General features: G+C 44.0%; 1 protein-coding gene across 5 annotated transcripts in view; it reads left to right on the top strand.

Annotated features, from left to right (window-relative positions):
* Nucleotides 1-14,113, top strand: part of Nek5 (NIMA related kinase 5) — a 64,885-nt gene that overhangs the window by 3,333 nt on the left and 47,439 nt on the right. For all 5 annotated transcript variants that reach the window (XM_031339235.1, XM_031339232.1, XM_031339231.1 and 2 more), the window contains exons 3-4: nt 3,414-3,498; nt 5,788-5,885. In XM_031339235.1, coding sequence (XP_031195095.1) covers nt 3,414-3,498; nt 5,788-5,885 — 183 coding nt within the window. The remainder of the gene's footprint in view (nt 1-3,413; nt 3,499-5,787; nt 5,886-14,113) is intronic.

Raw genomic sequence — 14,113 nt, 5'->3', positions numbered from 1 at the left:
TTTACTTATTCACTTTACATCCTGATCACTGCTACCCTCTTGGTTTGCCCCTCCCCAATCCTTTCCCCATTCCCCACCCCCTTCTCTGAGCAGGTGGGCAACCCCCATAATTTTAATATAGCATGAAAGCAAATACCTTTTTCACAGTTGTGAATTTTAAGGTTCAGTTGATTCGACCTTCTTTAATGCCCTTGAAACCCATCCCAGGAACATGTGTTGCATTCATCTTCTTGGGCTCTTCTCTTTCCCCATTGAACAAAGGACTTGTCTTTATGCTGGACAAATGTTGTGCAACCTACACGCCTAGCAGACCCTTCCCGTGCTTCCCTTCTCTTCCTGGGTTTCTTCCCCCCCCTCCTTTCCCCTTTCTCTTCCCTTCCCTCCCTCTCCCCCTCCCTCTTTCCTTCTACTCTACTTTCCTTCCTTCCTCCCTCCCTCCCTCCTTCCCTCCTTCCCTTCCTCCCTCCTTTTCTTCCTTCCTTCCTTCCTTCCTTTCTTTTTCTTCTTTCCTTCCTTCCTTCCTCCCTTACTTCCTTTCTTTCTAGCTTTCTTTCTTTCTTTCTTTCTAGGGGCAGAGTCTAGATTAGGTATGTAGACACACTCATCTCAGACTTAGGCCCCTCCTGCCTCTGCTTCCCCACTGCTGAGATTACTACAGACATGCACAATCACGGCCAGTTACCATTCTCTTTCTCTTAAAAGACCATTTATTTAGGCTGAGCATAGTGTTGCACACCTTTCATCTCAGCATTCCAGAGGCAGAGGCAAGCAGATCTCTGTGAGTTCAACGCCAGTCTGGTCTACATAGTGAGTATCAGGATACCCAGGGCTATGTAGAGAGATCCTGTCTCAAATGAAAAAAAAAAAAAATCATCTTTTGAACAATGCCCCAACCATGGCCCCAGATTCTCCCTGTCAGGTACAAAGGAAAAGGGACCTAGGCCAACTTCATAAAAACATAAAACTTTTGGCCCCGGTGGCATATACCTGCAGTCCCAGCTACTCCAGAGAGTGAGCAAGGAGGATAGCACATGCAAGGCCTGTCCTGCCTTGGCTTCAGGAAGGTTCAAGGCCAGCCTACGCAACCTACTGAGGCCCTGCCTCACAAATAACAAGCAGGGTCTGAAGAGATGGCTCAGTGGCTGCTCTTCTTAAGTTTAATTCCCAGCAACCACATGGTAGCTCATAACCTTCTATAATGGGATCTGATGCCCTCTGTTGGTGTATAGGTGTACACGCAAAGACAACACTGTACAAAAATATGTAAACAAATCTTTAGAAAATAAAAACACAAAGCAAAAAGAATATCGAGGCTGTATCTCAATGGTAGACCACTTGCCTAGAGTGCATTAGACTCCAGGTGGAAGCAGGTTCTTGTCTTTGTCATGCAATACATTTTGATCATATTTCCCCTCTTCCAGCTTCTCCTCATCCCCTTACCAACCTAACTTCATGTTCTCATTTTCTCTCTGTGATGGTTTGAATATGCTTGGCCCAGGGAGTGGCACTAGTAGGAGGTGTGGCCTTGTTAGAGTGGGCGTGTCACTGTGGGTATGGGCTTTAAGATCCTCATCCCAGCTGCCTGGAAGCCAGTATTCTAGCAGCCTTCAGATGAAGATGTAGAACTCTCAGCTCCTCCTTCACTTCCTGAATGCCGCCATGCTCCTGCCTTGAGGATAATGGACTGAACCTCTGAACCTGTAAGCCAGCCCCAATTAAATGTTGTCCTTATAAGAGTTGCCTTGGTCATGGTGTCTGCTCACAGCAGTAAACCCTAACTGAGACACCATCTCTCGGCTGTCTCCCCCACCCCCATCCACTTCTACTACCCTGGTAGCTATATTTTTTTCAGAGTAGCATAACTTAGAAAGCATTTTGCAATCTGAAATTCATGTTCTGATCATGCTATTTAGAATAAGTCATGTGACACTGGACCTTGGATTAGAAGCTAGGGTTGAGAATGTCAATTAAAAAATATTGGCTAAGCTGTTTCAGTGGTAGAGTGTGTATTTAACATGTACAAAGCTACACACACACACACACACACACACACACACACACACACACAGAAGGAGGCTATTAGGGAGAATGGAGGAAGGTAATCCAGCACTCTGGAAGCTAAGGCAAGAGAAATATCAGTTCCGGGTCAGGCCAGCCTGAGTTACATAGAAGAGGCAATCCCTTAGAGAAAGAGGGGGGTGGGGGTGGAGACAGATATGGGGTATATGCATAGGTACCAAAACAATTAAAAAATATTATTATTGGATGACAAATAGAATAATAAATTATAAAACTAAAATTAAATCATAAGATTGTTTTCTTTCTACATTTACTCACTTGCTGTGTGCGTATGTATGCATGTGCGGATATGCCACACATGTGGAGGTCAGACGATGATGTGAGGGCATCAGTTCTTTCCATCCACCATGTGAGCATGTGGGATCCAGAGCGTGAACTCAGCTCACTGGGTTGGGCAGCAGGCATGGACTCAGTTCACTGGGTTGGGCAGCAGGCATGGACTCAGCTCACTGGGTTGGGCAGCAGGCATGGACTCAGCTCACTGGGTTGGGCAGCAGGCATGGACTCAGCTCACTGGGTTGGGCAGCAGGCGTGGACTCAGCTCACTGGGTTGGGCAGTGGGCGTGGACTCAGCTCACTGGGTTGGGCAGCAGGCATGGACTCAGCTCACTGGGTTGGGCAGCGAGTGCCCTTTACCTGCCAGGTCCTCTTGCCAGCCTCAGGAAACCAGCTTTGGTTTCTGTTCTGAGACAGGATCTCCTTTTGTAGGGCCAACTAGGGCATCCTTAAATTCAGAATCCTCCTGCCTCAGACTGCCAGAGTGCTGGCTTTACAGGCATGTACACCTTATTTCTTAAAATGAAGAGATGCAGACTATGGGGTTTGGCTTTTGTAGCATAGGACCATTTCCTCCTCAGCAGTGACTGCTCTTGGAGTGTTATGTCTTAGGAAGAATTTCCTTATGCTGGAGGATAAAGTAAGTCACAGATGCTTAGAGAATGATTAAAAATCTAGTTACTAGTTTATTTATAATTTGCATTTACTTCTTGAAACAGGATCTTACTATGTTGCCCAGGATGCTCTGTCCCTGGGTAGCTGGGAATACAGTCATGCATCACATGTAACCAGTTTCCAGTTTTTAGGATGATAACATTTTCCCAGGGTTATTAATTTTCTTGACTATAATTGTCACTGACAAACTAAATGGTTAGATCTGAGCCACTGTGCTCATTCCAGAGAGGCCCTGCCTTCAAGAGCTAAGTTTTAAAAGTGACGTTAAAGCCAGTGGCATCTTGGGGGATTTCACGTGGGAGTGAGCAGGATTTGTGGCCTCTGTAAGTAAGTTACGTGTATAAAACATGCTGCCTCTCAGTATAACTTTGATATCCTTCCAGGAAAAAGAAGCTTCAAAGAATGAAGTGATCCTTCTGGCTAGGATGAAACATCCCAATATTGTAACTTTCTTCAGCTCATTTCAAGGTTAGACTTTTCTATCATTAAGGCATCCCAATAAACTAAAAATCTTTAGAAAAGATGTGTTCCCGAGTTGTGTATTTATTAAATTTTATAAGTGCATTCGTTTTCCTGTTTAGTTAAATGGTCTCTGTTTCCTGTCTGGTGAGGTTTGTCTTTTGAGATGACATCTTCCATATCCCAGGCTGATCTCAGGTTACTGTGTAGTTGAATTACACCCTGAACTCTGAATGATGTTAAAGGTGGTCAGGGAAGAAAGTGCCACACTTCTATCCACTGGTCCCATCTTTCTCTTCCTCACAGTTTGAGTTGTTATTGAAGTCCTTTGTCTAGCTGAATCCTCACTCTCAGACTTTCCCAAGCCCTGTGCCTTCAATAGCTCCCCAGGGCACTTTTCTGCTAATATGTGTGTCTCTTTATGACTATACATTATTATATATTTGTTTAATTTTTTTTCTTTAGACAGGAAACTTAGGGGTTGAGAATACAACTCAGCGGTAGAATAATTTGTGTAGTGTGTATGAGTTCCTGGGTTTGATCCCTAGCAACACACACACACACACACACACACACACACACACACACACATCAATTTAATGAATCTAGGGACTCATGTGCAGACAGTAGATGCTCAATATGCAGTTGCTGGATGAGAGAATGAACTGGACCATTTTAATAGACGGGAGTACACGTTTATTCCATGTAAGATGGAATTTGGAAGATACATTTCACAATGGATACAGTGACACAGCTAAGGCCACTCGGAGTATAAATAACCTTCTTTGCCCTTTTACATCGCTTCGCAGCCTGCTGGTACTTAAAACACAGGCTTAGCCGTGGGTCTTAGAGCCTGGAGTTACTGGTCTATGAGAACCTGTAAATACAAGCTTTGCTGGTCCTACAACAGCTTGTCTCCAGCTGAAAGAATCATGGGCTGATGTCTGTTTCCATCCTCTTACTGGCTGTTAACTAGGGGCCACTCTCTACCAGGAGAGGTAAACCTTTGTGACGGGCCACGTGGCTAGGGAACGGAGCTGGAAATCTGTAACCACTTGTGTCTCTGACCTCCACACTCAGATTGATGTAGTCATATGATCATGTCTTGCCCACCCAGATAAGCCTTTTGATTTACTCAAGATTAACTATCTAGTATGAAAGATGAGGTTTTATGAATTTAAAGCTAGGTAAGAAAAATAAGGAGAATTAAGTGATGTTTTCCTAAGGCAAAATGATTCCACCAGTAAATATTAACTCTTAGGTGCTAAGCATATTCTAAACCAAGGGCTCTAGATGTCAAACAGAATAAACAAAAATCTCCGTACCATGAAGCTTCCTTTCTGTTGCAAATGGCTTCAAACCATCTCTCTGTGCTCAGCCCTCTCATTCTGTTAAGGATTCCACCACTTCGGATGGTACCATCTACGTTGAGCTTGGGTCTTCTCTCCTTAATTAATCCAATTTAGAAACTCCCATAGAAGGCTTGTCTCCCAAGTGCTTCTAGATCCTGTCAGACTGACAACTGACATTAACTTTCTGGGCTATATAGAAATAGCCTTTATCAAAGCTCAATGAGGCAAAACAAGCTAAAAGGAAATGTAAAGGAATTGTGGGATGAGAACCCAGTCCTTCTTCTTGGTACGATGGGAAGGAAACCCAGTCCATCTTAGTGGTACCGTGGGATGAGAACCCAGTCCATCTTAGTGGTACTGTGGGATGAGAATTCAGTCAATCTTAATGGTACTGTGGGATGGAAACACAGTCCATCTTAGTGGTACCGTGGGATGGAAACACAGTCCATCTTAGTGGTACCGTGGGATGGAAACCCAGTCCTTCTTAGTGGTACTGTGGGATGAGAACCCAGTCCATCTTAGTGGTACCGTGGGATGAGAACCCAGTCCATCTTAGTGGTACTGTGGGATGAGAACCCAGTCCATCTTAGTGGTGCTGTGGGATGAGAACCCAGTCCATCTTAGTGGTGCTGTGGGATGAGAATTCAGTCAATCTTAATGGTACTGTGGGATGGAAACACAGTCCATCTTAGTGGTACTGTGGGATGAAAACACAGTCCATCTTAGTGGTACTGTGGGATGGAAACCTAGTCCATCTTAGTGGTACCATGGGATGGAAACCCAGTCCATCTTAGTGGTACCGTGGGATGAGAACCCAGTCCATTTTAGGGCCACCTCCACTACTGTGCACTGCATTTTTCTGTTGTGGTCTACATTTATAGATTCTGAAAGGCAATTGATTGATATCTAAACGCTCTCAGCACCAACTCATGTTGTTTTCTTGCAGAGAACAGCAGGCTGTTTATTGTAATGGAATACTGTGACGGAGGGGATCTCATGCAAAGGATCCAGAGGCAGCGGGGAGTGTTATTCAGTGAAGACCAGGTAAACCTACTTCTAATGTTCAAGGGGTGTCAAATTTATAACGTTCCACATACTAGGCTATGCAAATCACATTTCTGGTAGAAAAATATGAATCTTACAACCGTGAATATTCTTGGCAGTTGAATTGAAATAGAGTCTATTTTTAAGAATATGTTTTCTTGAGAAAGTATCTCTTGCCTTTGTATCTCATGTAGGATGAACTTCATTTCTGAAAGAACCCTGAGACGGGGGCTGGGGAGGCAGCTGAGGGTGCCAAGAGCACTTGTTATTGTGGCAGAAGACCTAGGTCGAGTTCTCAGCACATACATGGTGCTCACGACCATCTCTAACTTTACTTCCAGGGAACCCAGTGCCCTCTCCGACTTCCAAATATACTAGGTATGCACATGGCGTATATATCTACAGACACACAGACAAAACACTCATCTAAGTAAAATAAAAAAATCTAAAATTAAAAAATTAAATAACAGATGGGGTGAAAAAGATGGCTTAATAGCACTTGCTATTAAGGCTGATGACCTAGTTCAGTTCCCAGAACCCATACAGTAGAGGGGAGAACCAGCTCCTGCAAGCTGTCCTCTGACTGCCACGCACTTGCCTCGGCATGTGTGCGAGACTCTTCTCACACATAACTAGTAATGTAACTTTAAAATGTTTCATATTTGGGCTAGGGAGTTAGTTCGGCCATTAAAGGTTAGGCTCATAGCCCCTCCCCCCAACAAATATATGCAAAGGGCCTGTAAGGTTAACCAAAACAAAACAAAACCCTTGAGGCAAAGACCCTCCACGCCTACCGTTGAGTTTGAAAGGCTGGAGAATCTTAGAATTTAAAATGAGGGCATTTAATACAAATGTATGGTGTATAACCTTTACGTAAAAGGACATGGAGGGCCAATGTAGCCAGCCAGAAATATAAAATAGCCAGTTCCAGGAACCCAGAGCCTCAGGGCTCTGGTTCCTGATACCTGCCCCTCCTGAATGATCCACAATGAGGGCGGAACTAAGAATGAAGGTCTAGTGGTTTATGAGACTCTCCACCCTGTCAACCAGTAGATGAAGATTACATTCCTAGAATGAATGTGTTCCCCTCCCTAACTGAACACCTTGGGTCACCTCTGAAATTTTCCACTGTTTTTATGTTCTGTTTCCTTGGTAACTCTCTCTCCGCCCCCAGCTTCCCTTAAATACCCTACACTTCTTGTGTTCCGGGTCGAACTCCTCTGACTGGCAAGGTCATGAGACTAACCCCGGTACCAGTATCCCCAATAAACCTCATGTGATTACAGCAAGTTCGGTCTCTCATGAGTCATTGGGTGGTCGTGTCATCCCGAGACTTGAGTAAGGATCTCCCCAGTTCTGGGGGTCTTTCAAGTTCATTTTGTGTTGGCCGTCTACTGCTGGGCATGGAACTTGCCCTTAAAAGTGGTTTGTTTCCCCAGTGAGAGTCTACTAGAGAAAATTAAATTTTCATTGGCAAGTGGTTATCAATTGGAGATAGCTTCTGGGTTAGGAATGGAGGCTTATATCCACTTCCCCTCTCAGTACTGGGATCCCATCTGCTTTAGACCTTTACATGCCCTGTGCATGTTGCCACAGGCTGAGTTCATATGTCCTGCTGGGTTGAAGGATTTTTATGGTAGGTTGCTGACACACTCTATCTTGTTTAGCTCCTGAATAAAAGACACAGAAACCTGGTATTTTACTTACAAGCCGCTGGCACTATGCTGGGCAGGTTCTGAGCTACTCAGAGCTAACCTACATCCTAAGCATAGGTCCCGAGTTACTTGCAGTTTGACTCTTGCCTACTTGCTCTGTTCTACGTGTATCCTCGGGGTGAGCTTCTCTTGGCCACATGCTCAGGGTTCACCCTGCCTCCTGGTGATGCTCTTCTTACAACCTCCTCTCTCCTTCCCTCGTGGTCCCTACCTGAGACTCCCCACTCGATCTCAAATCCTGCCTTCCTCTCTCTCCTGCCCAGTCACAGGCTCCAGCCTTCTACCACCCAATCAGAGATTATTAGGGAACATTCTGTATAGCACATTGGTCAATACAATGTCCATGTCTAGACTGCAACCTGATCTCAGGGCACAGAACTCAGCATCTTATACATGGTGCACAAGACCTCTGCTTAGGATTTGATAGAGACACCCTATTTAGGACTGAGTGTTGGAAAGTCTCTCCCTCTCTGTACACTGTCTGGCTGCGGATCTCTGTATTTATTCCCTTCTACTGCAGAAGGAAGCTTCTGCAATGGTGGCTGAGGAAGAAACTGATCTTTGAGTATGGCAGAATGTCACTGAGAGTCATTTCCTTACTATATTCCTTTAGCAGCACAGTAGTAATTGGTTTTCTCTTAGGTCCCTGGCCTGTCCATTCGAGGTACTTGACCACCCAAGCAAGATGGCTTCCATCTCATGGAGATGGCTTCCATCTCATGGAGTAGGCCTTACATCAGATATTGTTTGGTTACTCCCATGAGCTTTGTGCCACTATTGTACAGCATATCTTGCAGTTGGGTCACCATTGTAGATAGACGGGTTTGTAACCTGGTGGGCGTTTGCCTTTCTCCTCTGGCAGCATGCAGAGTACCTCCTGGTACTACGAGCACAGGTTCATAGAGGCGAAGGCTCTAGGTCGGCACCAACTCAGTTTCTCCATGTACAGTGAGTTTGTCTAGGTGTTGAATTCTGCAATAGGGCCTTGCAATCAGTTTGTAGATAGCAACCAATAGCCTTGGCGACAGACTGGGCTGTTTTGGGGTTACCATGGTACACCTTTGGCAAACAACTCAATTAGATGTACTAGAAGCTTCATTTGACGAGAAGTCTAGTTGAGGCTGTCTCCTCCATTGCTCCGTGACTCCACTTAGATTGCTTTCATATATGCATGTATTTTAGGAAGCTACTTCAGTATTAGGATTCCATATGTCCCCCCAAATGGGCCTTCATTTTAGCTTTCCTCCTCTCTAGTCTATCACTTGCCCCCTCCCCCTCCCCACTTGGTTTTCCCATTGCAGCCCCCCCTCCTGTAACCATCCATAACTCTCTGTTCCATTTGCCCCTCCTAGGGAGGTACATCCCTCCCTCCTAGTGCCTAACTCTACCTAACCTATGTGGTTGTGAGGATTGGAGATCACTTATCAATGACTTAGCAGTTGACAACCACATATAAGCAAACGTGTCAGGAGCTATCTCAGAAGCTAAAAGCATACAAGTGATGTTCTGGAGATGATGCATTGTATTGCCTGGTCCGCAACGGATAATTCTGAATTGCAAGGTTTTCAGAAATCTTGTCTCAGGATTGGTTTTCGCAGCTGATATGCCTTCCCTGTCATTATTAAATTAGTAATAGCAATTCCTTGGCATTAGCCCACCCTATTGGGCAGATTTTCTGCAGATCAACAGAAATGTACTCATTTTGTAGCAGTGCTATGTAGATAAATAGATTTATTAATTCCTAATAATGATTCTATAAAAATCCCTATAAAAGGGCTGCCATTAGGACTCTCTAATCCTTCATGTATCATGAGTTAATTGCACTCAGATAGAAAGCAGGCATGTAACAGATTTATGATTAAGAAAAACATTCCTTTAGGCTGCAAAACTGTTATCCGATAACTAAAAGCTCTGACTGGGAGTGAACGGCTTATTGTAGGTCAAGTACAGAAGATACGTATTGACTGGATTTAGTCATATAAAGCTTTAATACTAACGAGACACTAAGCAGATGATTTGTCTCTTGACAGAAACGTGCTAGCGTAGAATTATAGTTTCAAGCTTTTGTTGAACCTGTGGAACTAGTAGAAGATAATGAATGTTTAGATAGATAACTAGTCTTAATGGAAACACATGTAAACATCTTGTAAGCGAAGATAAACAAAGTAAACATGTTACTTCTTGTTAAATTTATGATTTGAATTTATATTTGAACTTGAGAACTTTTGAAGAAGAAAAAAGGATGCTTGGAATACCATGTGATCTGTGCTCCTAAATAAGTACAAAATCTAAGAACAGACAGTCACATTAAGGGATGAAGGAGAAGAGAAGAGAAGCAGAACAGAGGCAGATGCGACAGCAGACAGACAGCAGGATACAAGCGAGGCCAGCTTCCTCCTGACAAGGACGGGGCTTCTTTTACAGGCTTGGGCTTCTTTCATTTAGCCATAGAAAGGCAGAGACTTTTTCTTTCTCTATGCAATAAAGGTTCAAGCCTATTTTTCATCTAGTGTGAGTGTGTTCTTTCTGAACTGGTGCTTGGCCTTTTGCCCCATCCACCAAATATGTATATATGCATATGTAAGTATAGGGATGTGTTTGTGTGTGTGCATGTGTGTGTGTGTGTGTGTGTGTATGTGTAAGTTTGTAAGATGATGAGACAGATGGCTGGGCACAACAAAAGGGTGAATGTGTGTATGAATGTATGTATGAATATGTAATTCATCATTGAATAATGATTGTGTGTAAGCATAATTGCTTGTGTAAAAGTTTTTTCTTTCTGAGGGCATGACTTTCTTTTTCTGGTTCAATAAAAGTTGCTCCAAGCCTCCCTCTTGCCTGGCCAGTGACAGGCAAGGCTCTGGGCAATAGAGAAAGAAGCCTTAGGAAGAAGTCCTGTACTAAATTTCCCACTGCTCCACAGCATGTGTTAATTGCCAGAGAATTATATAGTATTTTTATAAATCATATATCTAAAGAAGCCTGTGGGGACCAGGGAATGGATGTGGTGGTTTGAAAATGCTTGGCCTATGGAGTGGCACTATTAGGAGGTGTGGCCTTGTTGGAGGAGGTGTGGCCTTGTTGGAGGAGGTGTGGCCTTGTTGGAGGAGGTGTGGCCTTGTTGGAGGAAGTGTGAGCTTTGAGAAGGTCCTAACTGCCTAGAAGTCAGTCTTCTAGCTGCCTTCTGATCAAAATATAGAACTCACCCCCATCTCACTCATCTTCCCACCCCTCCATATCTGCCCTTCTCCCTTGCACCTCCTTTCCCCCAAAAAACAAACAGAACATTTTGCAGTGGAAGCTGCAGTGTGTCACAGGGTGTCATACAGTATACCTTTTTACCAAACAGGTTTACTTGTAAATGTTCATTTTATGAGTCATTGGTCTGATCCAAGGCCCCTGTCTTCTGCTACACCATCAATACTGGATCCTCATCCAGACTCCTCTTGGATATCCTGATCCAAGGCCCCTGTCTTCTGCGACACCATCAACACTGGATCCTCATCCAGACTCCTCTTGGATTTCCTGTTGTTGCCCTGTGTCATGGAGATCCTGCAGTTTTGGTTCTGTAGGACTGGCCTCTTCTCAAGCTCCAAGATTTCATGGATGGGGTAGATGTTGGGGTGGGCCAGCTCAAAGCCCCAGATCTGGGATGGATGGTAGGTGAGTTGGTCAGCCCACCAGCTTTCCAGATCCCTCCTTATCAGGGCCAGCTCTCCTGCTCTGTCCAGGTGAGGTGCGGAGCCATCTTTCCTGACAGTGGCAACACTCTGGCAGGGTATAAATTGGCTTTCCCAGATTTTTGCAACTGGGGCTAGCTCTCTCACACTTGTACCACCAGGGCCAGGTCTCTGGGAGTGCCCTGACAAGAAGGGCTAGCTCACCTGCTCTTACCTGCTCTCATGCCCTAGGGGCTGACTCTCTCATGCCCAAGTCAACAGGGCTAGCTCTGTCAAGCTGCCCAGGTTGGGAATGGAGCCAGCTAGCCCAAGCTCATACCCTTCGGCTCACTCATCTGTCCCCATACCACCAGGGCCAGATCTTCTGTGCTGTCTACACACATCAGGGCCTCACACTCCCTGTGAGGTACAGGTCTTCTCTCTCTTCAGTGCCACAACTTGTGAGGGGCAAGGCCAGCTCTTTCAGGCTCACACCGTAGAGGTGAGCTCTCTTGTACTGCTCAGGTGAGGTCTGGAGTCAGGTCTGTGCAGCTCTGGGACATCAACATAGCCTGGGCTCAGCACAAGGATGTCTGAATGGCCTTTGGTGGTAACATGGATCACGGACATTTACACAGATCCTTGCTGCTGCAATGTTCATAGACCTGGACATGGTCTTCAGCAGTAGTCCACAGACCCGACAGGTCAGGACCTTACCATGGTCTCAAGGGGCCTCTCTGGCTGTTCCTCACTGCCCCTGAGTCTCTAGTTTCACCTCTCTTCATTGTTTACCCATGGATCTGCTTCTCTTTCTCTTTCATCTCTCCACCACATACTTATCATCGTAGCCCGGGCCTCTAGGTGTCTTCCACCTGACAGGTGCCAAGTGGCAATGGGCAGTGTCCTCTGGGTATCCTCTGCCCTGCCTGCACTGGATGGTGGCAGGTCTGAGTCCTCTCTGGTATTTTGAGTTCTTTTTTTTTTTTTTGAAAGATTTATTTATTATTATGTATTTATTATAAGTACACTGTAACTGTCTTTAGACACACCAGAAGAGGGCATCAGATCTTATTACAGGTGGTTGTGAGCCACCATATGGTTGCTGGGATTTGAACTCATGACCTTCAGAAGAGCAATCTGTGCTCTTCCCCGCTGAGCCATCTTACCAGCTCCTTGAGTTCTTTATATATTTTGGATATTAGCCCTCTATTGGATGTGTAGTTGGTAAAAATACTGCCCGTTCTGTAGGCTGTCACTTTGTCCTTTTCCATGCAGAACATTTTCAGCTTCATGAGTTCCCATTTATTAGTTGGTGAGCTTGGTGTCTGTGCTACCAGTGTTCTGTTCAGAAAGTCCTTTCATGTGCTACTTTCTCTTCTGCCAGATCATGTTGAGGTCTTTAATCCACTTGGAGTTGAGTTCTGTGTAGGGTGGTAAGTATGGATCTCTGTGTATTCTTCTACATACAACCATCCAGTTTGACCGGCACCATTTGTTGGAGATGTTGTCTTTTTTCAGTGTATATTTCTGGCTTCTTTCTAAAAAAATCAGATGTTCATAGATGTGTAGAATTATGTCTGGGTCTTCAGCTCTATTTCATTGATCAATGTGTCTGTTTTTGTGCCAATACCATAGTATTTTTATTACTATAACTGTAGCACAGTTTGAGAGAGCTGTGTGCTATCTTCCTAGGGAGAAAGTTGCATACCTTGAATATATGAATGTTTAAAGAATCAATATCTTTAATGTCTGAGAAATTAATCAAGCATTCTTTCTATTTCCATATTATATATTAAATCTATATTTACAGAAACTTCTACTTTCTTATTTTACTATATTTTATAAAAGTTATTTTTGTGACAAAATCTTTATTACATTTTCGTTTGTTGGGAAAATTCCAAGATGTCAACTGACTCCCAGTACCTAGAATATAGGCCATCTTATATTATTTTCTTCTTACCTTATCATTTGGGAGATAAGGAACCTGTGGGACTTTTGAGTACTTTAAATGAATTTCTGTAAGTGTAGAGCATATCTTATTAAAGTGATTTTCAGCCGGGCAGTGGTGGTGCACGCCTTTAATCCTAACACTTGGGCAGTCAAGGCTAGTGTGGTCTACAGAGTGAGTTCCAGGACAGCCAGGGCTACACAGAGAAACCCTGTCTTGAAAAACGAAAAACAAAACAAAACAAAAAGTGATTTTCGGTCCAATAATGTAAGATACAACAGAGCTGGACATGACACACAGACCTGTAACCCCAGGATCTGGAGGCTGAGGCAGGAAGACTGCTATAAGTTCTAGGCCAGCCTGTGCTACCGGGTAAATATAAAGCCAGCTAGGGCTATACCAAAAGACCTTGTCTCAGATAACCAAATAAACAATGTATAAGTAAATAAGCAAATAAATAAATAAATAAACAAATACTGAGAAGTAAACTTGATGCCCCAGGCCACGAGAAGGAGAAAAAATGAGTTGTTCTTTGTTTGCGTTTCTGTTTGTTTTGTTTTCTGTTTGTTTTGTTTTTTGGTTCTAGGGTAGACTACAAGGTCTGGTGTATACGAGGAAGTATTCTACCAGCTCAGCTTCATAACAAACTCCAAGTTTTAGAGTGACCTCTAAAAGCTAAATAGTTGGTAGTTTTCTACTGGACATATAAATAGACATTATTGTGCAGTTTCTAGTAAGCTAACTAGAGTTTATTATTATTTTATATTTCTTCCCTTTCATCTGTTCTGGGTACCTTCTATCCATTTAAAGAAAAACCCAACCCAAGCTGGCAGTGGTAGCACACACCTTTAATCCCAGCACTTGGGAGGCAGAGGCAGGCCGATTTCTGAGTTCAAGGCCAGCCTG

Source organism: Mastomys coucha, unplaced genomic scaffold, assembly GCF_008632895.1.
Source record: "Mastomys coucha isolate ucsf_1 unplaced genomic scaffold, UCSF_Mcou_1 pScaffold22, whole genome shotgun sequence".
Lineage (NCBI taxonomy): Eukaryota > Metazoa > Chordata > Mammalia > Rodentia > Muridae > Mastomys > Mastomys coucha.
Note: the sequence above shows the minus strand (reverse complement) of the source record. Positions and strands in the feature narration are given on the sequence as shown.